This window comes from Ursus arctos, unplaced genomic scaffold, assembly GCF_023065955.2.
Source record: "Ursus arctos isolate Adak ecotype North America unplaced genomic scaffold, UrsArc2.0 scaffold_26, whole genome shotgun sequence".
Classification (NCBI taxonomy): domain Eukaryota; kingdom Metazoa; phylum Chordata; class Mammalia; order Carnivora; family Ursidae; genus Ursus; species Ursus arctos.
Window position 1 is genome coordinate 24,676,332 of NW_026622941.1, and position 26,482 is coordinate 24,702,813.

At 39.3% G+C, this 26,482-nt stretch overlaps 1 protein-coding gene across 1 annotated transcript in view; it reads right to left on the reverse strand.

Moving 5' to 3' along the window:
• Positions 1-26,482, reverse strand: part of ITPR2 (inositol 1,4,5-trisphosphate receptor type 2) — a 472,588-nt gene that overhangs the window by 418,345 nt on the left and 27,761 nt on the right. Inside the window, exon 2 of the mRNA XM_026502230.4 lies at positions 17,683-17,753. Within this exon, the coding sequence (XP_026358015.2) occupies positions 17,683-17,753 (71 nt within the window). The remainder of the gene's footprint in view (positions 1-17,682; positions 17,754-26,482) is intronic.

A 26,482-nucleotide genomic window follows, 5' to 3' on the forward strand; every position in this document is an offset into this window, starting at 1 on the left:
GGATCATAGGGTAGTTGTGTTTTTAATTTTTTTGAGGAAACTCCATACTGTTTTCCATAATGGTTACATCAATTTGCATTCCTACCAACAGTGAAAGAAGGTCCCTTTTTTACCACATCTTCACCAACCTTGTTATTTCTTGATTTTGATTTTAGCCATTCTATAGGTGTGAGGTGATATCTCATTGTGGTTTTGATTTCCATTTCCCCGATGATGAGTTATGTTGAGCATCTTTTCATGTGTCTGGTGGCCATCTGTAGATGGAGAAATGTCTGTTCATGTCTTCTGCCCATTCTTTTTGGATTATTTGGGGGTTTTTTGGTGTTGAGTTGTATAAGTTCTTTATATATTTTGGATGCTAACTCTTTATTGGATATATCATTTGCAAATATCTTCTTCCATTCAGTAGGTTATCTCTTAGTTTTGTTGATCATTTCCTTTGCTTTGCAGAAGCTTATTTTGATGTAGTCCCAACAGTTTATTTTTGCTTTTATTTCCCTTGCTTCAGGAGACAGATCTAGAAAAATGTTGCTACAGCTGATGTCAGAAAAATTACTACCTGTGCTCTCTTCTAAGGATTTTTGTGGTTTCAGGTCTCACATTTAGGTCTTTAATCCATTTTGAGTTTATCTTTGTGTATGGTGTGAGTGGTCTAGTTTCATTATTTTGCATGCAGCTTTCCAGTTTTTCCAACACCATTTGTTGAAGAGACTTTTTCCCATCGCACATGGTTGCCTCTTTTGTTGAAGATTAATTGACCATATAATCATGGGTTTATTTTTGAGCCCTCTATTCTATTCCATTGATCTATGTGTCTATTTTTGTGCTAGTAACATACTGTTCTGATTATTACAGCTTTCTAGTATAACTTGAAATCTGAGATTGTTATACCTCCAGTTTTATTCAGCTTTTTCAAGATTGCTTTGGCTATTCAAGATCTTTTGTGGCTCCATACAAATTTTAAGATTATTTGTTCTAGTTCTGTGAAAAATGCTGTTGGTATTTTGATAGGGATTGCATTAAATCTGTAGACTGCTTTGGGTATTATGGACACTTTGACAATACTTGTTCTTCTAATCCATGAACATACAATATCTTTCTATTTGTGTCATCTTCAATTTCTTTCATCAATGTTTTACAGTTTTCAGAGTACAGAAAACTTTTCACCTTTGCTTAAATTTATTTCTAGGTATTTTATTGTTTTGAGGCAATTATCTTTTATAATTGTTTTCTTTCTTTCTCTTTCTGTTACTTCACTATTAGTGTATAGAAATGCAACAGATTTCTATATATTGATTTTGTATCTTACAACTTTACTGAATTATCAGTTTGAGTATTTTTTAGTGGAATCTTCAGGGGTTTCTACATATAGTATCATGTCATCAGCAAAGGGTGAAAGTTTACTTCTTACTTATCGATTTGGATGCCTTTTCTTTCTCTTCCTTGTCTGACTGCTGGGGCTAGAACTTCCAGTACTATGTTGAATACCAGTGGTGAGAGTAGACACCCTTGTCTTATTCCTGATCTTAGGGGAAAAGCTCTGAGTTTTTCCCTGTTAAGGATGATATTAGCTGTGGGTTTTTCATACATGGGCTTTATTATGTTGAAGTCTGTTCCCTCTAAACCTACTTTGTTAGGGGTTTTTATCATGAGTGGATGTTGTACTTTGTCAAATGCTTTTTCTGCATCTATTGAAATGATCATATGATTTTTTATCCTTTCTCTTGTTGATGTGATGTATCACACTGATTGATTTATAAATATTGAACCATACTTGTGTCCTGGGAATAAATCCCACTTAATCGTAATGATTTTTTTTCATGTATTGTTGGATTTGGTTTTAAAGCAACTTCTTGAATGTGTGCTTTCTCTCTGGTAATAGCAATATTTGGCTTCCAGTGAGCCCCCTGAAATTCTCACCTGCCTATGCTGCCTACAGACATTCAAGCCAGCCTCACACAGGCAGTGAAAAAATAAAATTCTGCACCTGGGATAGAAAGCTACCATGATATGAAACAACTCTAGGTTTGTTTTTCTTTCCTAGTGGCCTAAAAAGAATGTGTGTATATGTCTGTGTGTGTAAAAAACATGGGTTTTTCCGAATATAAAACTGATGAATAACCACTGAAAAAAATGGGAAAATCTGAAGAGTATAAAGAAAGAAAAAAAAAATCCCACCTCTTTTCATGCCCCAAGGTTAACCATGTTTATCATTTTGGTGTATATCCTTAGAGACAGGCTGTCAGATACATTTACCAAAATACATACTTATATAGGCATATCATATTTTAGGTAACTGGAAATGCATTTATATAAACTGTATATATAAATATATACAGTTCACATAAAGCCTTTTTTATATTTCACACCTTCTAATGGCATTAAATATTACCTTGAAAACATTAAATTCCCACTTGTGACACTTAATGATGTATAAATCTTTTCTTTCCTTTTGTATCTCTATTCCCTCCAATAAAAGTACTGCTGTGTTAAACACTGCATCTCATATGTTTCTCAAATTTTCATTTGGTTCTACAGTCTTTCTACTTATAAATTCAATCTTTCACAAATATTCATCACCAGTCAACCCTACTGTAGGCACAGTGCTAGGGATACCAAGCTGAACCTTGAAAAGCACAAAGAAAATAGATATTTCTTCTGTCCCCTCATTTTGTTCTCCCTCCTCCTGTTGGCATTGTGATTGCTAATTACTTTTCCTGACCACAGTTCTTGCCTATTCCCTGTCTATCCGCTGCTTTTAACACATGCCTTTTCCCATAGCTCAGTGAAATTGATCCCTAAATCTTGCTACCTGACTGTTCCTTTAGCAAATAGTTCTCAAACTTGTTGGTCTCAAGACTGCTTTACATTCTTAAAAATTATTGAGAACCTCAAAGAGATTTCCTTCTGTGGGCCATTTCTACCTATATTTACTGTATGACAAATTAAACTGAGAACTTTACAATGCAGTAAATCACAAGCACACATTTCATTAGCCAAAAGAGAGGTGACACCACCACACTTCATGTAGCCTCCAGAAAGTTCCACTACCCACTCAAGAAAGAGTGAGAATGAAAAAGGCAAATAATGTTTTGTTCTCATTATAAAAAAAGTTTGATCTTACAGACCATCCTGAAAGGATCTTGAGGACCCCAAGCTACAGAACCACAAGAAGACCTTTGTCCTTTGACCTCTTCTGTCACCTGATTCACACTGTGCATTGACTATCTCTTAGGCCTGTGGCAACCACAAGGGGACTGTCTTCGGCTAGCCTAGTTGCCATACACCATGACGGCGTGCCTCAGAGGGCACATGTAATAAGAGCTCCTGGTTGCCTTTGATTTCTCTGTAAAAAGTGATCAGTTTCCAAGTCCCAAAGGTTTTATTCAACTAAGTCAGTGTTTCTGGGCTATTTATAAATTCTAGGCTATTTCAGTGATGAAACCCTGAATTCCAGTTATTGAATAAATTTTACTTAGGAGGGCTAGGAAGGGACAGGCAATGTATCCAAAGAAGCCTCTAGAACAGTGCTACCCATCCCTTGTGTTAGAATGAAAGTAGGGAACTATCTTGTTCTCTCAGCTTACATACGCATAAGCCAATTAATGGCAGTACCAGTCTTTCATTTGACTAGCAATGTTGTCCAAATATGCAGAAAGAAAATAAGGTGAGAAAGAAATAGGAATTGATGAACTTCCATTGTTAATGTCCTAAGTCAAAATATTAGTTACGCTCAATCGGGTGCTTTTTGCTTTGTTTTTATGTTTGCCCTCTGGACGGTCATACTGTTTTTTTAACATGACATTTCAGGTATTGTATTTTTTTTTCTTTTATATGATAACATTACAGAACGTCACTGCCAACCTAGCCACACAATTAACTTTGTTTATTTTTTTAAAGATTTTATTTATTTATTTGTCAGAGAGAGAGAGAGACAGAGCACAAGCGGGGGGAGTGGCAGGCAGAGGGAGAAGCAGACTCCCCCGCTGAGCAGAGAGCCTGATGCGGGATTCCAGCCCCGGGATCATGACCTGAGCCAAAGTCAGACACTTAACCGACTGAGCCACCCAGGTGTCCCACAATTAACTTTGTTTAACTCCATTCCTTCTAATGTTTACCCACATCGAGGTATCTAATCATGCAGATACAATCAGAAGGAAAGTTGCAAAACTGTGAAGCTTTCTACGACAACTTTAGCTGCACTTGGGCTTCATGAAGTACATCTAAATAGAATCAGAGGGACAAATTCAGCAGCCCCGTTTCTAAACAGCACCTGAAAGTTCTGGCATTTAGAAAATGCTAGTTTAAAAGCCAGTTTTAGCCTCTGTATACCTATGATTTCAAGATAGGACACTCTTAGATAAGCCTATTATCTCCCAGTTCCACATGTCCCTCTAGAGCCTCTGGAAATTTAAGTTAAACCACCTCTAAGTCCGTCCAGTGGAAGATTCACACACACACACACACGTGTGCACGCGCGCACACACAGCAGCCAGTCATGTAGCAAAACATCAGAGAAGTACCAAGACTCAGTGAGTTCCTGGGGACCCACCACTTTCATTTTCAGGACATATATCTCTCGTTGTAGGGGTCCCCAGTTGAAAAAGGTCAAGCGAGGCTCGAGAAGAACAAGGGTGAGTCAGTGGTGCATTGCCAAGTGAGGTTGGATCTCTACTTTTGAGGGCTGCTTTCTTAGGTTTTTACCTACTTCATTCTCTAAAAGACAAGAGTTTCCAAACTACTTCCAAGCATTTGTAAAACAAACAATGCCACCCGCCAGCACCTGTTTGCTTTATTCTGAAATTGCTGTATTTACCTTGAAAACCACAAAATGTAAGCAAGGGCACCTGATCAGAGAAGATCTTTAAATGGCTCACTCACTAAATCAACACCTGGGAAGAAAAGGCAGTTTACTTGAACTTGAATACACAATGTACAAATCAATCTTTTATCTTAGTGGTAGCTTAAATAAGTTAATGATTAGTAAGCTTTATGGAGATACACAGAGACTTTCATAAACAAAATATAACTTGTTTTAATTTATTCAATACTCATAAGAGAGTGAAACAAACAAGGCCCACCTACCACAAACCATAGATGTACAATCTTAATTCACATATACTTCCACTTAACAAATATGTGTATGACATTCTCCCACATGTAGACACTTCATGCTATACAGCACGAGAAAACTGAAGTGATTTGACTTTTTAACATGCCTTTTAATATGCCTACTACATGACAAGATAAGAGAGGACAAGGGAAATGGTTTAAAAATCACTACTATTGGGGCGCCTGGGTGGTTCAGTCGGTTGAGGGACTGACTCTTGGTTTCTGCTCAGATCATGATCTAAGGTCATGAGATGGAGCCCTGCGTAGGGCTCTGCAGTGGGTGCGGGGTCTTCTTGAGATTCTCTCCCTCTGCCTGCCCCCACAAACACTCTCTCTCTCAAAGAAATAAATAGATCTTTTTTTTTTTTTAATCACTACTATTTACTTCCCTGAAGAGTTTTTTGAGTGAGCCATAGTTTCAGTCCATGCTTCTTAACATAATGTGCTCCTGGAAACTACATTATAAAAAGAATGCACTTTCTATAGGAAATTCCGCTGAATGAAATAATTGGATTACTTTCCTAAGGAATACAAAGTTAATAATAAACATTATATAGGTAGAAAACCTCAAACCCTCCATATCATTTAGAAGAGCAAACATCCTATAAAAATGATTAAAATAGTTACCATAAGGATCATTCTTTTCCCCAAAATTACTACTGTATCATGTAAATATCTAAAGACCTCACCAAGGACAAGCAAAGAGATCTGAATGAATAAGGTCTTTGTCCATCTTCCCACACAGGGAGTCTCAGAGGCAAAAAAAAAAAAAAAAAAAGTCACACAAGTATAGAGTAGGGAGACTTCACTTTTTTTTCAGTGAAGTCAAGAGAGTACTTCTGGGTCAACAGAACTTTTAACCACCTCAGGACTAGTCTAGCTCGAGTTGGCTAAATTGATCCCTCCCACCTCAGCCTTTTCCAGAATGGCATATTAATGCAGTCATACATTGCATAGCCTTTTGAGACTGGCTTCTTTCAATTAGATAACAGTTTTGAGATTCTTTTGTGTTGTTGGGGTTATCAGTCCTTCATTCCTTGTTACTATTGAGTAATGTTCCATTATGTGGATATACCATTGCATGCATCAGTTGTCCATTGACCAGCTGAGATTTTGATTGTTTCCAGTTTTTGCTATAAACATTCATGCACAAATCTTTGTGTGAAGTTAATTTTCATTGTTTTTAGTTAATACCCAAGAGTGAAATTTGGGGGTCATATAGTATGTGCACGTTTAACTTTATAAGAAACTGCCAAACTCTTTTCCGAAATGGCCGTAGCATCTTGCACACCACCAGCGATGTACGAGAGTCCTAGCTGACCTGCATCCTTGCCAACACTTGGTATTTTCAGTATTTTTTTTTTATCTTGGCCACTTTTGTAGTGGTACTTCATGGTGGCTCTTGATGCTGTGATGTTTTCTTCTGGCACCTTAAATGTTGATAATCCCAGAGATTCCAATTAGGGTATTCTTTTCTTCTTACTCTCACAGCTTTAAAGTCAATCCATATTTTAATCAATTTCAAATCTCTATTTTTTCATCTAGATTTCTGAGCCTCCTGGTCAATATAACCAGCAATCTTCTCAATCTATGTCTCTGGCAGAAAGGATGCTCATTACTGTGGTAAACTGCAAAAGGGCCATAAGTTCTTCCCACCCCTGTACACACACCCTGTTGCTGATGACTTTGCAGTTCCACCTATCAAAAGGCACAGCCAATATCTCCATTCTTTGCATCTTCACATTTACTAATGTGACACAGGCAGAGGTTTGAACAGTGATGAGCACTGGTGTTTTCTCTTTCTTGCTGCTGTCGTACTCTCCTTATGTGAAGAATCTGAGCTAGCCTGCCAGGCAATAAGACACACGTGGCCCAGCCACCCCCATCAACAACCTATGCACTGGCAGATACGTGAGTGAAACCATCCTAGACCATCCAGCTGCAAAATACCTACAGATAAATGAGCAAGTTCAGCAAAAATCAGCCATGCCAGCTCAGAACAAAAGAATCAGCCAATGAACCACAGATTCATGAATTACACCAATGGGTGCTAAGTGAGCCACTCAGTTTGGGGGTGTTTTGACATAGATAGTAAGATAGAAAGAGCTAATACAATTACCTTCCCCTATCAAGTAGTTTCTTTTGCATTCCATATCATAATACATGCTACTACAATCTACTACATTGCCCAAATCTGAAACCTGGGAGAATCTGGGACACACGCTCTCCCTCAACTCCACCACCCACCCCCACTTCCGCACAATTAGTCATCAGGCTCTACTATGGTCAAATACATCCCCTTCTCACCATCCATAGCTACTAGCTTAGTCCATTATCAAATTTTCTAGACTATTTTTAACAGTCTCTTAGTTGGTATCCCATCCTATATTTTCCACCTCTCCATGTAAGAGAATAGTCTTTCAAAATTTCAATTCTGATCATGTCTCAGACCAGCTTAAAATTCTTTAATAGTCCTCCACTGTCTTAACATAAGTATCAAATGCCTCAGTGTGGCATACAAGGCCATGAGGCATCTGACCCTCCTCCAAGCTCATCTCTGCCACTCTTCCACATTCTCCTGAGCTTTAAACATTCTTAAAAGCCACAAACACAAATGGGTCATGCCACTGCACTCCTCTGCACCTCAGCCAGAAATGCTTCTTTCTCCTCAACCCCTTCTTTTCCCCCTGGTTAACAACTGCTCATTCTTCCACAGCTCCAGCTCACCTATATTCTTCTGAATTCCTAAATCAATTACAGTTCTCTTCTTTGTGCTTCCGAAGCCCCTTGGGCTTAAACGCAATACAGTTAATGGTTAAGGGTCTGGATTTCAATCAAAGCTTTGCTTCCTTTTCATTGTATAACCTTGAGCAAGTTCCTTAGCTTCTCCAACCTCCATTTTCTCAGCTATAAAATGAGATGTGCCAGAGAATGTTACCCCTCACCCCCAATATCCATTCTCTTCTTCCTTTTGGTAACAGAACTCCTGAGTTTAGGTGGGCATGTGGCCAGCCCACTAACAACCACATTCCTCAACCTACTTGCAGCAAGATGTGGCCATATACATTTGTTTCCTGTGGCTGCCATGCCAAATGTCTACAAACTTGGTGCCTAAAAACAACAAAAATTTATTCTCCTGTCATTCTGAAGGCCATAAGTCCAAAATCAAGGTGTCAACAGAGCCATGTTCCATCCGAGGGATCTAGGAAACAATCTTCTCTTGTCTCTTCCACCTTCTGGTGGTCCCAGAGATTCCTTGACCTGTGGCAACATAACAGCATGCCCTGTGTCCGTCTTTGCATGGCCTTCTCCTCTGTGCATGTGTCTTCTCCTCTTCTGTCCCTTACATGGACACTTGTCATTGGATATGGAGCCCACCTGGGTAATCCAAGATGATCTCATCTCAAGATTCTTAATGTAATTACATTTGCAAAAACTCTTTTTCCCTCACTAATAAGATAACATCCACGGGATCCAGGTATTAGGGCACGGACTTACCTTTGGGGGCTACCATTCAACCCAATATGCCATGTGACAATGAAATATGAGCAGGAGTGATATACAAGGTTCCAGATGTTCCTGAAAGAAAAATCTACTTGCCCTGGATTCCTTTTACCCTCCCCTTTTTTTAAGATTTTATTTATTCATTTGAGAGAGAGAGTGAGAGAGGGAATGAGCAAGGAGAGTGGCAGAGGCAGAGGGAGAAGCAGACTCCCCACTGAGCAGGAAGCCCGATGTGGGGCTCGATCCCAGGACACTGGGATCCCAACCTGAGTCAAAGGCAGTTGCTTAACTGACTGAGCCACCCAGGTGCCCCTCCCCCCTTTCCACTGACTGGGAAATGCTGACCACTGGAACAAATCTGGTGGTCATGTGTTGAGGACGGTAGAGTTGCCAAGATGGTTCTGATCCACTCACCTAAGAACTATGAAATGAGAGAGAAATAACTTCTATCTTATATAAGCATTTGGTAGTGGTGGTTGTTTTATTTCTGGCATAGCACCTATCTAATTCATGCAAATAATAATGTTCAGTAATAATACATACCTCTTAGGGTTATGTAATGTTCACAAAGATTAACAGAATATGAAGCATTAGCTGACATATAGTAAAAACTAAATAAATGTGACATCAGCAGTGGTAGCAGTACAGTAGGCTTGGTCACATTTCAGTATCATTGGCTAACTTCTATCTCCTAGAAGACCAAATGTATTGGGGTAATGGCATAGTGTTTTCATCTCAGCATTATACTTGAAAGAATGCCAAGCATCCTGTCACTGTTTGAAAAGAAGATACAGTTCAGCTTTGCATACCAACTATGACCCAAGGAACTACTTTCATGAAAAGGTTCATCCTCTGCCTGAAAAACCTAGATCTCCCTTCCCTGTGGGTACAAATTTTTTAAGCTACAGGTGAAATGCTGTCTTTATTAAGAAGCTTTCCTCATCTCTCAAAACAGGAATTTAAATCTCCATCCTCCTACAATTCCTTCACCACACCTTTTTATTTAGCCTTTATCGCTTCTACCTTGTGCTATAATTGTTTATATATACATCTTATCTCCCTCAGTAGACTATAAATTCCTTGAGAGGAGCATTCATTTCTGACTCGTTTCAACCACACCAATGAGTTCACACACTGCATTGCACACAGCGGATATTGAATAAATCTCTACTAAACGTATCCCAAGACCTGATAATGTTAAAGAACACCAGCTTCAATCAAACTTGCCTCACCACCTAGTTAGTGGCTGTGTGACCTTAAACATGTTACTTTACTTTACATGTGGAAAGCGTAGTTTCCACATTTGTAAAATGGGGGCTATTGAGAATTAAACAAGATAACATTGATACAGGCCAACACAAGCACTCAAAGTTAAGAAATTCAACATTTAGGACTTATTCTCAGAAAGAGTAGTCTTGGCTATTAAAATTCTCACAAAGGGTATTTATTCAATATTTATGAGGAATTTAGACACAGAACTAACTTCATACATAACACTGGAAGGGAGACTTTTACACAAGGGCTAGCAGCCCAGGAAAATCGGCCCATGGAGAGATGACTAGAAAGTGGGGGAGTCGGAATTGTCCTGATGCCATGAAACACGCACATCACAAGTGTTCATTTTCGCCCATCATTTCTTACTCTTAAGGGAGAGAACTCAACTTCACAACTTAGAGCCACAAATCAAAGTTCATGTACCATATATATTTTAGACACATAATTGTGCAAGTGCTGCCCTAAATAGCAATTGGTGAGACTTCCAAAGTAGTCCTATTTGACCATTTCAGAACCACAGCAACTTCCTCCAACAGAGACTGAAGCACCTTACAGCGTAAGCACTTTTACAATCCTGACCAGCTCCAACAGAAGAAGCAAAGAAGAAAAGCAATCTATTTCCATTTCATCCTTTGGCCCTTCTCTGAAACCTCACTGAAAAGAGTAAACTTATTATCCAATTTCCACAGCCTTTCGGAGTTTAATAATAGGGACTTAGCTGTAGACGGTTCTTACTATGATGACTTACCACAAATACACAGGATCAGTGCAGCAGTAACATTCAAATGTAGATTTTAAAGATTTTTTTATATAAATCATGTAATTGTTGGCTTGGAAAGCCATCGGAATCTTCTAGACTTCTTTGTAGGAAACTACGAAATGGTATAACCTAAAAAAACTTCACTCAATACATGTAGAAGTTTTCATCTTCTGCTAGTCACCCTACAGATTAATATGTTAGAATGCACACTTGACACCAATGAACTTCAATCTAGAGGAGTAGAATTTAAGACTATAACAAAATAACAGGTCTACACACTGCTTTATTATAAAACAACTAATCAGCCGACAACTTTGTTATATGCTGGGTGGTGTTAAGGCCCCAAAAAAGTATCTGACAACAGACCTGAAATTAAATTGCCTTTAAGAATTATAATTTTTTCTAGAACTTTATTCTTTCATCCAACAAAAATTAATTCAGCACTAACAATAATCAAAGCACTGTTCTTGATCTTGGTAACTCCCCAGAGGGCAAGCCTAACACAGTCTTTACCCTCATACAGTTTATAGTCTAACTGCAGGTCTTTCAAATAAAAAACAGGTGCAACTTCTGAGCATGCACAAGTAATGTGACTATGTGTCTTCAGGCCCAAGCTCACCGACAACTACAGTGGACAGTTCCCAGCACACTGGCAGCCTCCAACCTCACGTGCCCTCTTCTCTCTTCTCTTCATGAGAGCTTTCCCTGACACTTGGAGAACTTGCTCAGCTACAAGCAGGAGCAGCCCAGAATTGTGTTGTGGAAGAGGTTGATAAGACCCTTTCGGAGGTGACCCATAACCCACAGAGGACAGAAGGTGGCCCCAGCTTTTCTGTTCTTGGGCAAGAGATTCCCAGGCATGGTCCTCATGGAGTCTCAGAGGGCCCCAGCAGCGCTGAGGTCCAGCTGCCACAGTGATGGACATTAATGAACAATTTGTTGCCTTTGCTTTCCCTAGGCTCACTCTCCCCCACCTCTTCATCCATGCTTCCAGAGATCATCTCCCAAATTGACTACTTCCATCCACATCTTCCAAAGTCTGATTTATAGAGACTCTGACTAACACAATCTTAATCTATTTCTCCTCAGAGATATTCAATAACACTGGACTAACACATGGATTCAGAGGATCACACATCTACCTTTTACCAACCTAACAAATTTCAAGGTGTTGTAAGGCTGGTAATTTGAATAAATAATTTGGATAAGAGTTAAGATCTGAGAGAGTGAGAGAGAGAGAGAGAGAGCACTAGAGTGAGAAACAGAGTAAGCGGCAGGCTAGAATAATGAGCCAATCAATGTTAATAAAATGAAATGTAACAGATTCTCTACTTGGTTCCAAAGTACCAATTATACAGCACAGGAGGAGGAAAATGAGGATTCAGAGATGCAAATGAAAAGCATCAGGAGTCTGGATTGACTGACAGTGGGAGGTGAGTTAGGGAGTCCTCCCCAGGACTCTTGGGCCATAAGCACAGGATACCAAAAAAAGGAAAATCCTCATCACAGTGCAACCAAATGTACCGTGTTTTCTTCTTTCTACACCTCTAAGAATTACATTGACAAACAGGAGCCCAACCAGAAAACAAACAAGACAGTATAAGGAAAACTAGAGCAATCACTCTGAAGAATTTGTGGCTGGCCACAAGTAAAAGACTTTTTAAAAAGTGAGCCTGTAGAAGGAAAGATCTGCAGAAATGTGATCATTCCAAACAAATACTTCAAAGGGCTGTTGTGTGGAAGAGGGATTAGATTTAATCTACGTGGCCGTACAGAACCGCTCAGTAAAACTTACAGGAGGGGATAATTCAATACATACTATGGTATAGTAATTAAAAACAGACAGCTCTGGAGTCAGTGACCCGAAGACGGCTGCGTAACTTCTTTATCCTTGACTCTGTCAACCGCAAAACTGGGAATAGCAACAATTTCCACTTCATAGGGTTATTGTGATTACCACCTAATAATGCATAGGAAGCCCCGAGTATAGTGTAGCATGTATTAAGTGCTCAATAAATGTTAGTTATTTCAAATCTGAAATTGTTCCAGCCTTCATCAAAAAAATCACACTAACCCCAAATCTGAAGAAATTCAGTGCAGCAACTGTTAAACTGGTGGATGAGGTATTTATAATTGGCTCGTACTGGAGAATCACTATGTTAGACAAGACTGACATGGTCAACTACACAAAAACTCAAAGCTACTACGTAGCAAGATGGCTTTCTCACTTAGGCGCCTGCGTGTGTAACCTCCATGACTGCAGGCAAAAGGTGAGAGTCCCAGCCTTCAAAGCGACTTCCCTGAATTATATGAAGAGAAGGAACTGAATTGAAGAAATAATCTCGTCAACCTTCTCCAAGACCCTGATTTTCACTACCTACATTACTGCGCCACAGAGCAGAAGATTTCTCTATTTTAGTTCAAATTCCGGAACACTATGACTTACTGCTTCGGGATGACGATTTGCTTGCCGGATGTATCCACTTGATAGGCATAGATTATGAAATAGTCACATGTCAAATGACCACAGAATCTCAGAGTTGGAAATTTCAAGACTAAATGGGCCACCCTGAGGATTATCTAAGCAACCAGAAGAAGGGGCTGTCTTCTCTTCCCTCAGTCCCTCTGGGGGGGTGGCTTCCTGGGTTCTCTATTGCTTCTGTGTTTTATCACACTGATGGTAATAAAGGGACCCACAAACCTTGCTTGCCTGGTTTATATTAGCTTCTCCTCCTAAAAGAGAATGCACATGTATCAATAGAGCACAGACTTCAGGAAAAGTCCACATCAGAGAAGAGCTTTCTAGAGAGGAGGGGGCAAGGGAGGTGGGGAAAGAAGTGTCTAAAGGAACTAGGGGGAAAAAAAGGCAAGCCAAAAGAATATAAAGTCAACAAAAACAACTGCTATAAGTTAGTATGAGGGAGAAGGATTAAATTATATGTCAAAAAATTGGACCAGTGATAAAACATGTTGATTTTATGTGTCCCTGGTATGTTTGCCAAGAAAAGGGCAGTGAACCTCCATGGTATTTTTTTCTTTTTTTAGATTTTATTTATTTATTTCACAGAGAGAGAGAGAGAGCACAAACAGGGGGAGAGACAGAGGGAGAAGCAGGCTCCCCGCTGAGCAGGGAGCCAGATGTGGGACTCGATCCCAGGCCCTGGGATCATGACCTGAGCCGAAGGTAGACGCTTAACCAACTGAGCTCCCAGGCGCCCCCTTCGGTGGTATTCTTCTCAAAAACTTAACCCCAGTTTAATCATGAGAAAAACATCAGGCAGACCCCAAATGAGGGACATTCTACAAAATACCTGGCCAGCATTCTTCAAAATATCAAGGTCATGAAACACAAGGAAAGACAGAAAATGTCAGAGACCAGATTAGATTAAGGAGAAGGATGACTAAATGCCCCATGGGGTCCAGGATGGGATCAGGAATAAGGAAGGGCAGTAGTCAAAAAACTGGTGAAATCCAAAGGACGTCTGGAACTTAGTCAATAGTAATGTATAAATGGTAATTTCTTAGTTTTGACAAATGCACCATGGTTATGGAAGATGCTAACACAAAGGGCAAGTGGGTGAAGAGGAACCCTCTGTACTATTTTTACAACTCCTCTGTACATCTGAATTTACTCCAAAGTTTATCTTTTAGGAAAATAGGCAGTATTTGACCATGAGAGAAATTTTGCACTGATAAGAGAAAGCCACTGTGCTTCTGTTAATATTCATCTGATTGTGTGGTTTCTACTGAAAAATAGCTGTCAGTCGGGTTTAAATAGCCCCTGGGAAGTTATTGTTAAAACTTGGTTTCCTCTGTTCATATGTGAGGCAATGTGACACAGTTAAAAGAATATTTCGCTGTATAATTGTGTGTATTGGAGAGAATCATTTTAACCCTTTTGGAGCTCTGGTTCCTCATTCCAAAAACGGGGGAGTTGCACTAGATTAACTTTTAATTGCCTAGAAGCTCTAAAATTGTATGATTCACTCAGACAAAGAACAGACTATGAAAAACAAAAATCTTTTCAAATTAATTTGGGACTATCATTTGTATGGCTGAAGCAAGAGGAACTGAGGTGTAGGGGAACCGTGATATGCTATTGTTTCTTCACCTTATCTAAAAAGTAACAATGAGGGAGGGTGCTCTGGAAACTTGGCCGAGGAGTCTGGAAATGCAGGGGTGGCGAGGAGGCCAGTCTCTGAAGAAAACGATGATTTTTAAAGCCAGAGGGCACAGGGGGAGTACGCGCAGGCAGAGAATGATGAAATGCAAGAGCCGTAAAAGGACAAACTGTGAAAAGACAAGGCCTCTGGAACAGGAAGGCACACGTGTGGCCGCTGCGCAGTCTGAAGACAAAGGCAAGCCCATCTCACGGCATTTAGCCTCTGGGACTCTACCATGATGGGGCTCCAAGAATCATCAGAAAAGAGCCAGAGCCTTCAGATAAAAGGAAACCCTCTCGGGGGCGCCTGGGTGGCTCAGTCCTTAAGCCTCTGCCTTCGGCTCAGGGCGTGATCCCAGCGTTCTGGGATCGAGCCCCACATCGGGCTGCTCTGCTGGGAGCCTGCTTCTTCCTCTCCCACTCCCCCTGCCTGTGTTCCATCTCTTGCTGGCTATGTCTCTTCCTGTCAAATAAATAAATAAAATCTTAAAAAAAAAAAAAAAAAAGAGGAAACCCTCAATCCCCAGTACAAAAAGAGGACCCTCCTTCTCTGATGATGAATGGAGTAAGAAAAATGGTTTAGTCTTAAACTAGAGGTAGAAGATCAGAGCAAACCAGCAAGGACAATGACGGAGAGCATTAGATTACAGGAAACGCCCGCCTTCCAGGGGCGGGATGGAGCACCGGAGTGATTCATACTTTGAACCAGCTCCTGCCAAATAATATGACACCAAGCATCTGTATATAATTACCTAGCGGGTACAGAATGGTACCACGGGGCTCCCTCAAATACACTAAAGTAATCCTCACACTTTAAAACAATTCGCTTCACTGGGAAAGAGGAAAAGAAAAAAGGGGGGGCCACAAACCCTGAGGTTATCTTTGAAAGATTACTCTCCCCTGACCAACAGAGGAATAAGACCCCCCGACCTCATGGCGGTGAAGTGTGGAATGGCCCTGGGAATCGAGTTCTATCACATGACCCCAGGGAAAGTTTGGGTCTCTCATCCGATAGCATCCCATGGCTAGTTGTTGGATGTCTAGTACGGGCAAATGTCTGGAAAACACAAAAAGGAAGAAGCAGACTCCTGTCCTCGAAGAGAGTACAACATAAGAGCAGAGTCAGATATGTTAGAAGGAAACACATGATGCCTTTCTATGATACGTTAACTGTCATTTCTATAATGATCTAAAACACTTTACATTTATTCTCTGGAGAGGCTTCGAGCCTCACAAAGCTCTGTGCGGTGGGCATTGTCCTTGTTATTAGCCACCCCTGCTCTCACCAGCCAACCACAAATGCCCTTTGAGGCTCCAAGCGGTTAGGTGACCTACTTAAAACGACAGCCAATGAGCAGTACAGTCAAAACCTGAACCCCAAGCTTTTTCCTGTTACAGATACAGATTTGTTGTCCTCGTTTGCCTTGAAAACTTGTCTTTTTATCTTTAATGCGCTACAAGACTACTTACTCATCTGTCGCACTGCTGACTCTCCTTCCTGGTACTTTTATGGTGAGTCCGTCCTCAGTGAGGACCGTTGAGGGAACACCTCACTTGCCCAGTGTGAGGGGAGAGACCCTACTGAGCAGTTTTATGAGTGCTTCTAATGGGCACTGCATCTCCCACGGCCGGTTTTATGTGAATTTCTCCACGTGGAGGGAAAAATGCAAGTTCTCCTTCAAAGTGACCGATTTAACTCAAAAAATATTTATTGTGCTTGTCACTCTCTCCGCAAGGTTCTGAGTGTAGAGAAATTCTTACAATGAGAATTGGGTGGGAAAGTGTCCGTCACAGAGAGTGAAACAACGGAAACATTTGCTGAATGTGAAACACTTCCCTTCCCCAATGCAGGAAGCAGCACATCCTGACTTGGGTCTGGGGCTCTGGGGAATCCCTTCCACTTTCTCTCTCTGGGATTTTATCCCACATTAAAGCTGCTTTTCACCATTATGAGAAGGAATGCTTACACAGTGTGTTCAAAGTTAATGCTGCTTCAAAATTATTTTTATTATTGTAAGTACACATAAACTATGAAATTCATTTGAGCAAGCTTTTAATTGCTCATTTTAGTTTGTCTATGATTCTAGGCAGATTCCATTAATCCTTCCTTCATAACAGTCCAGTTATAATCAGTCTCCTATTATGGCCAATGTCTCCGTTGATATTATCAAGCTAACTCTAAAATTATACTTAGAAAGGAGTTCTAAGACAACTGTTCATTATTATGTGCCATCCAAAGTGACATTTTAAAAGCTACATGAACAGGGGCGCCTGGGTGGCACAGCGGTTAAGCGTCTGCCTTCGGCTCAGGGCGTGATCCCGGCGTTATGGGATCGAGCCCCACATCAGGCTCCTCCGCTATGAGCCTGCTTCTTCCTCTCCCACTCCCCCTGCTTGTGTTCCTTCTCTCACTGGCTGTCTCTATCTCTGTCGAATAAATAAATAAAATCTTTAAAAAAAAAAAAAAAAGCTACATGAACAAATCACTGTCACCCTCTTGGAGATTTTACAAATATAAAGAGCTGATAACGAAACACTAACATTTATAGCACACTTGTCCCAGGAATACATAAATAAATATTTGGCTGTATTTATTGGTTTGCAAAGTAGCCTTTCAGAGTTCATTATCAAGATTTCCCTTCAACAGATTGTCCATCAAAACAAAAATTGAAACTACTCTTTCCCTGTAAATCCCTCAATATGTAAAAGAAGAAAAACAACGAAGAAATTTTTTGAAAGACTTTTCAGTGGACATATTTATATGTGAAAGTTTCACACTGAATAAAGTTTTAACATGACTTATTTTAAGACCCAAAAATAATTTCATGCCCTTAGGTCACATAATAAAAAATATACATTTATTTCTTACCTCTGAACTTCTTGGGAGGGTTGGCAAGGTCTCCTGCCTCCGGGTGCACCACACATCTATCATCCACTAACCTGGAAGACAAAGCATGTGGGCATTGATAACCTCGTCATGTTCATCAAGCACGGACCGCATGTGGCTACTGTCTAAATATTTACGAAGAGTATGAATGCCATTTTTCACTAAGAAATATTTTAACAATCATAAATTTGTAAAAAGATTTTGTTATAAATCCTTTTGTTATAAAGATACTAATTACAGCAAGTTTTATGAAATTGAAAATTTTTGTTAAGTGGAAGGAAACTGGTTAGGTAAATCATGATACAGACAAATGATGGGGCACTGTAAAGCTATTTAAAAGTCTATTTTTAGGGGCACCTGGGTGGCTCAATCGTTACGCATCTGCCTTTGGGTCAGGTCATGATCCCAAGGTCCTGGGATGGAGCTCAGCATCAAGCCCAGTGAGGGGCTCCCTACTCAGCGGCAAGCCTCCTTGTCCATCTCCCACTCCCCCTGCTTGTGTTCCCTCTCTCTCTGTCTCTCTCTCTGTCAAATAAATAAAATCTTTTTTTAAAAAAAAGTCTATGTTTAAAATGTACTGGCCTGTAAAATATTTATGTTATTAAAATTAGTGGTAACAAACCAACAAGGTATCATACATATTTAAACACACACAGCCTCTACATATACATATGTAAGGAATGGAACACAGACACCAAAATATTAACAGTGGTCAGATTACATAGTTTTGATTTTCCTTAATTTTTTTCCTGTGTGTGTGTTTGGCGGGGTTGTTTGTTTGTTAACAAGAAATGTGGGAGCTCAGGAGATCAGGCTCACAGAAAGACCATAAGGTGGGTGGTAATGAGCTCTCATTGTGCATTCAAACCCTGGGTCCACCGCTTAGTAGCTTAGTAGCTTAGTAGCTTAGTAGCAAGGTGACTTTGGGCCTCCTTCTTTACACCTGTAGAATAAAGATACCCACCTCATAGCTCTGCTAGGACAATTAAATGACTTAATATCTCTAAAGAACCTAGTGCAGTTTCTGGCACATAGTAAGCCTTAAAATAAGTGTTTAATAGATAAATAAAAATCAAGGACTTTGCCTACCTTATTCCTTACCATACAGTCTGCTTCTGGAAGAATGCCTGACACATACTAGGTACTCAATGAATATCAATCAAATGAATAAATTACCTTTATAGTTACAAAAACATACTTAATTCCTATTAAAATATTCATCAGAAGGCAATTTCTAAGACAATACCAAGAGAGAAGCTGAATGAATCTCTGACCTGAGAGCCAGGAGTCATGAACCTCCTGTTCAAAGAGAATTATCTAACTACCAAAGCTTATTCACTAACATTCATTTTCTCCATTGACTAAGTGGTAGGAATAACTGGATATTGTGAGAATGCATGTGAATTAGTTCGAAATTTGCGAATTCATTTGAAAGGAGGAGCCCAAGTTGCAACAAACAAAAAAAAGAAACAAACAAAAACCCATATAACCAGATCACTAGTATGCATCAACTCCAGCACAGTAAAGCCCAATTTGTGATCAAATGTCCCCTTGAATTAGGATGACTAACGAAATCAAAATGAAACTTTTGCTTCCTGATTTATCTGGTTACCAAAAGCAGACACTTCCTAAATCACCAAATTTCTCTACGGCGTCCAATTTCCACAACACAAAATGCTAACTTGGTCGAGCAATATGGTTCTTTCTTTGATTTTCTTTTTCATATATACTTCATTCACACTGGTTTACCAACATGCGGTTTTACAAGAGTTGCCAAGCATGCAAGATATTCCTTTTACAAGTCTTTAAAACTGTTTTTCTTAGAAACAGGAAGTCACATTGAGTCAAAAGAAAGTAAACCCAAACTTCCACAATATCCAACTTCAGCCTATAACACTGAATGCGAAAGGCTCAAAGAGTCCTGAGAATGTCACAACATAATATTTAATTTTTTTAATGTTATGAATTAAAAGTCAGCTTTTCTAATTACTTAAGACATGCTAAGAATTCAAAATATAACGATCAAAACAACCATCATCTTTTTTAGAACACAAAACTATTATATGAAAAGCAGCACTGACATTCTACTCATTCTTTGTGCCTACCCATTCCCCCAGAAATACAGGCTCCCACTATCATGCCCACTAAGAGTCCCCACCTGCATGGATTAATCATCAAGAGGAATGGGAAAAACTGAAGCTATAAATCAGATCACAGTTCATTTATGTAAACATTTATGCCTGTTCTCAATTACATGAAAGCCCAGATTAAAACATAATAACTAAGAATGACTTCAGTTCTAAGAATCAGTCCTATTCTTTATAGATAAACATCCGTGAAAATCACAAAATCATTTCATCATACAGACTTAAATAACTGCAAATGAGAATAGAAGAAAGGGAAGGACCAGATAGGAAGGGGGAAAAAAGTAAGGAGTAGGAGTCTGTTACAAAAACATAGACAATCATTGATGCTAACGGTTAAATAGGATTTTAATGGTAATTATTGGCACAACTTTTTCATTACCCCCACAGCCTCTTCTTGAATACATCCAACGCAGAGTATTCATCATTTACCACTTTCTGATAGTATTAATATCAGAGAGGTGTTTTATATGGACGCGAAATAGCGCCCTATGTTTTCCATTACTATACTTATCACATTTCCATTAAACTGCTTGCTTAATTGTCTGATCTTCCAATAAAATTGCAGCTTCATGAAGTCAGGAACTAAATCCATCTTGTTTACTATTATATCTTTGGCAATTTGGAGAATGAGTTATAATAGATACTAAATATCTGTTACATGAATAAATGAGTCAGTAAATAAAATGAGCCTTGCTTCCCAAATACCTTTCCCTCGTTAGTCCCAGTTCCTTCTTCTGGAACTATGTAGACTAAGTTTCCTTTTTCCGGGATGAGTAAGACTATTTCTCTCCAATTCTTTCTCATATCGATATCAGGGAGCTCAACATCCTTTCATACACCCCAAGTGTCAACATCCCCCTTAAATACGATCCTAGATGATCCGCGTGAGTCCAGATAGGCCCTCCAACGAGTCCTCCATAGGGGACTCGCGCCTCCTCCTTTCTTATACAATGCTTACAGCTATGTGTCCTAGGGTCATGGTAGCTTCCTTGGCAGTCGGGCCCACTTCTGACTCTCACTAATCTTACAGCTAAACAACAATCCCAGGTCCTTTTCATGTGTCCTGCCATCACTCCAGGCGGGCTCTCTCACCTACCACTGGAGCAGTTAACTGTTATGACCTAAGGACAGGAATTTACAATTGAATAGGGATTAATACAAAGTTCAACCTTTGGCCAAAGGGCAGAAATTATCTAAAAAGCATTTATTCCATCCCTACTAGCTAGTTCATTTAAGAAACCCTACCATGACTACTGCCCATGTTAATCACTCATACACAGTATTTTCTAAACTTGGCTAATTGGCTGGACCATAAGGGGAGTTAAAATAATAATCATCACCATAATCCTAACAACAACAAGTTTCTCTGGTCCAGATCTACAGAATCAAAATTTCTGGGGATCAGGACCAAGAATCTATTTTTAAGTCTCTCCAGGGGTACCTGGGTGGCACAGTTGGTTAAGCATCAGACTCTTGGTTTTGGTTCAGGTCGTGATCTCAGAGTCAGGAGATCAAGCCCCGAGTGGGGCTCCATGCTCCTTGAGAAGATTTACTCCAATCTTGAGACAATCTTGATTCCCTCTGCTCCTCCTGCTCTCGCTCTCTCGCTCTAAGATAAATAAATAAATCTTTTTAAAATCTCTCACCTTCCTTAAATGGATCAGGAGTAACTGTTCTACATTCCCATGTACTCGAGGCTATCCTCTATCAATAAAACCTACCCCACGCCATCATAATTTTTTTTTCATAGGTCTCTAATGCTATAAATTATAAGTTCCAAGAGAGTCAGATCATTTCTGTTTTGCTCACCATAATATGCCCAACTTTAAGCATTAGGCCTCAAACATGGAAGGTGTTAAATAATTATTAATTGAGTGAATGACTGGGTGACTTTTTGAATCACCGAATAAGTCAATAATGTTATTTTTAGTAGGCCATACAAACAGTAAAAATAACTGGAACCAACAAACAGTTGCCTAAAAGTAGATAGACGGAAGGGTAGGAAACATTTCCCATCCAGATGTGTTTCAGAAAATTATCAAAAATACCTAATCCTGAAAGAGGCCAAGATAGCCCATTCTAAATAACTATATCTCATATAGCCCCTTTCAATTCAATAAAAAAAATCTCAAAGACACAAAGTTGAGCTTAAAAAAAGGAAGTCCCAAACTAGTAAATGCCATATAATTTCACTTATATAGACGGCATAAATAAGCAACACTAAATAGCAGGTATTTTAGAAATATGCATGGAGTATGGAGTATAAACAAATGATTTTATAAAAACACACAGCTATCAGATTTTTTAAAAGATTTCCAAAAGAAAGCAAATTATCATTTGATCTCCAATCCCTTATTATTCTACCAATTGCAAAGAAAATGTCACATAGTAGGTAAAATATGTTAGTCATGTGAATAAAGGGAAATCTTACAAAAATGGAGTAGGGAGGATAAAAGGGGAGACTGGGAGAGGAAGCCATACCACACAAGGTCAATTACATGAAGAATTGTCCATTACAGACCCCAACAAATCAACCATCCACAGGAAGAATCATCAATTACAGGCCCCAACAAGGAAAGATGTACATACTGCATCTCCTGTAAGAAATCAACTACCCTTGAAACTCAGCCATTGAGAAACTATCATCACCCTGGACTCATACTTTTCTGCAATGGACTTTCATTCAAAACAACCCTTCCCAACCTCTTCTCCTTCTCCATAAAACAATGGTCCTCTCCTTTGTTTGCTGGACTTTCCTATGGTTTCGTCACAGTTCGAATGACCCAAATTTCAATTCTCTGTTGTCCCCAAATAAACCCAATTTTGCTGATAAAATAACTATTTTATTTTTAAAGTTAACAATCATATCTTTTTTCTTCTGAAATCACAAAAGAAACTATTTCCAGTTTGAATACTTAGTAAAATAAGTATATTATCTTCCTCATGTTTGCCTACCATGTGTATCTGATCCTTGTACCACTAAGTGATATAGTTCATTTCTAAGGAAATGACTCTGAAGCACATTTAAACAAAATGAATTTAGGGGGAAAGAGAAAGTGGGGAATCCACAATGGATATTATCAAAAACGTATACTAAGAAAGGGGGTTAGGATTGTGGCTAGGTTCATAAGCATGATGGAATTGCCCTCAAAGTACTTCCAGAACTTGACCACAAATAACTTTATCCCCAACTCTGGGTTCACTTTGCTGGCCATATAAATTTCTCTCTTAAATTCTGCAACCCTCTGGCATCTTACCTAAAAACTATCCCTCCTCCCCCACATGTCTCCACCACCTGCCATCCCACAGCCCCCACAACCCTGACACCTATTCACCTCCCTCTTTCACTTTCATTTAGAAGAAGCACTAGAACAGTAGGAGGGGAAAAAAAAAATCAACTAAGTTTTAATCCTTTGTCTGCCACTATAAAACCAGCTGTGTCTACACTGGTCCTTTAATCTCTCTGTGCCTTATTTCTTAAATGGAGCAGTTGTAATCTCACAAGTTCCTTCTATTTTTGTATTTTTTTTTCATTTCTCCTGTTTTGTAATCAGAGCTGGCTTGTGGTATCATTCATCAACAGCAAACTCTGACATCTATATTATTTTCAGTGTAGTGTGAATATTCAACTGTTTAGTATCAGTGTTTTTAAGTTGATGTATTAATCATTCTAAGCAATGTACGAGTCTGTGATTTTATTCTGTTCACTCACCATTGTCTTAGAACACGGTGTCAAAAGATCCTAAGACCTTGCCCTTTAGTAATATGGACATTTTGTACTTATGGGACTCAAGTTGCCCAAGTAAGGGACCAACCTCAAGCCTATAGATTCTTGTTTGTATGCTTATTAATTTGTCTCATAATTCAGAGTAACTGAGCAGGAAATTCTTCAGATGTCCAATTTCATACCTTATAACTGATAGGTCCTGCGAACATATCCCTGCACAAAGCCATAAGTAATTCAAATTATGCAAAAAGGGAAATAACCATTGCCAAAACTTTCTGCCAAAAAGTGTTCTACTTTATAAATGCAAAACAGATGCAACATACCAAATTCACTCATAGCTATATTCCTATTTTGCCTGTCTATAATGACACGGAGAATTAATTTCACTTTTGTTTGCCATTTGAATGTGAGGATTTGGGCACCTGGGTGGCTCAGCGGTTCAGCAGCTGCCTTCAGATCAGGTCATGATCCCAGGGTCCTGGCATCAAGTCCCACATTGGGCTCCCTCTGCTCAGCGAGGAGTCTGCTTCCCCCTCTCACTCTGCCTGCTGCTCCCCCTGCTTGGGCTCTCTCTCTCTCTCTTTCAAATAAATAGATAAAATCTTAAAAACATAAATTTAAAAAAAAGCTTATGTTTAAAAAAATGTGTGGTTTCTAAAAATTAAACCAATAAAATCTAACAGTATCTTCTTTTATTTTTTTATCTTCTCCTTTTAGATGTCTTACCTCAATAACATTTTTTACTAACACAAATATTTAAAGCTTAAATATTAAAAGTATGCTTAATATTGAAGTATTTCAATCATACACAGGTTTTCTGCGGCTAATATTTCTAAAACTGATTCCTTCCAAAGTTAAAATTGTGCTTGCTCTTAGGTCTTTAAAATGTTTACAGTTATTTTTCCATGAAAGACCAAATCAATTTAAATCACATATAACTTACAGCATCAACACTAAATTTTGAAGTACTACTGCACGGAAACCCGTAAAAAGATTGGATGAATCCTTGTGTTTTAATTTTCTGATCACTGCTATCACTTAGCCTGAGTGACTTAAAGACCTTTTTAAAAGGGCGGTATCATGTGGACTCCAAAGGCAATGACATCTTGCACATATTAACCTTTTTAGAAATCACTGCAAGAACCCATCATTTTGTGAAGCAATTATCTCCAGAGCATAGATGCTGATGAAACTGGGGAGGAGACAGGGTGATACTAAATTACATGTTGCCTTTCAAAGAGAAACGTGTATCTGACTGTGATTTCAGAGAGGATTTGTCTATTATTTTGAAAGCTAAAAGCCCGAACCCAGCCAAAGGAAGAAATCATGACTTTTTCTTCTTGGATCTTCCTTCTGCATCTAATAACTTCCTTTCCTTGATCCTCTCTCCCCTGACTCCTTGACCTCTTGGAATCCAGTGATATTTCAACTCAGTTTGTGCAGCATTTTCTCCTCATCTGCCTATTACTGTTTTCATAAAAGTCAAAGCATTTGCCAAATTCCTTCCTCAGGATAAGAATGAGCATCTAGGGGCGCCTGAGTGGCTCAGTCGTTAAGCGTCTGCCTTTGGCTCAGGGCGTGATCCCAGAGTTCTGGGATCGAGCCCCACATCGGGCTTTTCCGCTGGGAGCCTGCTTCTTTCTCTCCCACTCCCCCTGCTTGTGTTCCCTCTCTCGCTGGCTGTCTCTATCTCTGTCGAATAAATAAATAAAATCTTTAAAAAAAAAAAAAAAAAGAATGAGCATCTATACCAGTTGAGATCAATTATTTAGTGATGCTGAGTTAACCTTGGCTACTATCAGTTCTCAATCATCTGCCAAGAGCTAGAAAATCACTGGCACCGGTAAAAGTGACTCACAAGGCAAAGTTCAGGTCCAGATGCTCACTCCTATAAGACTGACACTCCTTTCTGAATTTTTGCCACCAAAACCAATTTGGCACCAATTTGGAGGTGTTCTCAGGAAAAAAAGTCATAAAATGGAAAATTCACCCTACTGACACTCTTTTCTTCCAAGTATAGATACCTACCCCACCCCAGGTTTCTACTGCTTTTGGTCATTCACACCTTCATGTAGTTATTTTTTTACATTTCGTCCAGAGTTTATAGTTGTTATGCTGTAGATTAAATTGAAAAAATATGAGCTCAAATATTTTTAAAATCACTAATAAGACAAGGCAACAAACATGCATCAGCAAAAACAACAGACAGTGTAATTATCAACTGAAAAAAATATAAGGTAACTATTATGAATGTTTTAAGATGAAATGATGTATTTTTTAAAAAAGAGCAAAGAGTAAAGGACAGCTAGATGGCTCAGTCGGTTAAGTGTCTGACTCGGTTTCCGCTCAAGTCATGATCTCATGGGTCGTGGGATGGACCTCCAGTCAGCTTCGTGCGCAGTCAGGAGTCTGCTTAAAGATTCTCCCCCTCTGCCCTTCCTCCAACTCACACTAGTGATTGCTCCCTCTTTCTCTCTAAAAATAAATAAATAAATCTTAAAAAAAAAGAACTAAGAGTAAGAGCAACCAAAAATGGCCAGACAGATCTGATAAAGAATTCCTAGAAATGAAGCATACTTGTTGAAATAAGTAGGTGAGTTTAAAACAGTAAATTAGACACAGCTAACGAATAACCTATAAGATTGGAAGATAAATCTTAAGAATCACTCAAAATGAAACTGAGGGCAAGAAGGACAGAGAAACTATGAAAGAGGGGTTAAGCAATATAAAATGTAGGAGGCGCCTGGGTGGCTCAGTCAGTTAAGCGTCTGACTCTTGATTTCAGCTCAGGTCATGATCTCAGTGTCCTGGGATCGAGCCGTGAATCTGGCTCCTCACTCAGCAGGAAGTCTGCTTAAGGATTCTCTCTCTCCCTCTCTCTCTGCTCCTCCCTAACCCCCCTAAAATA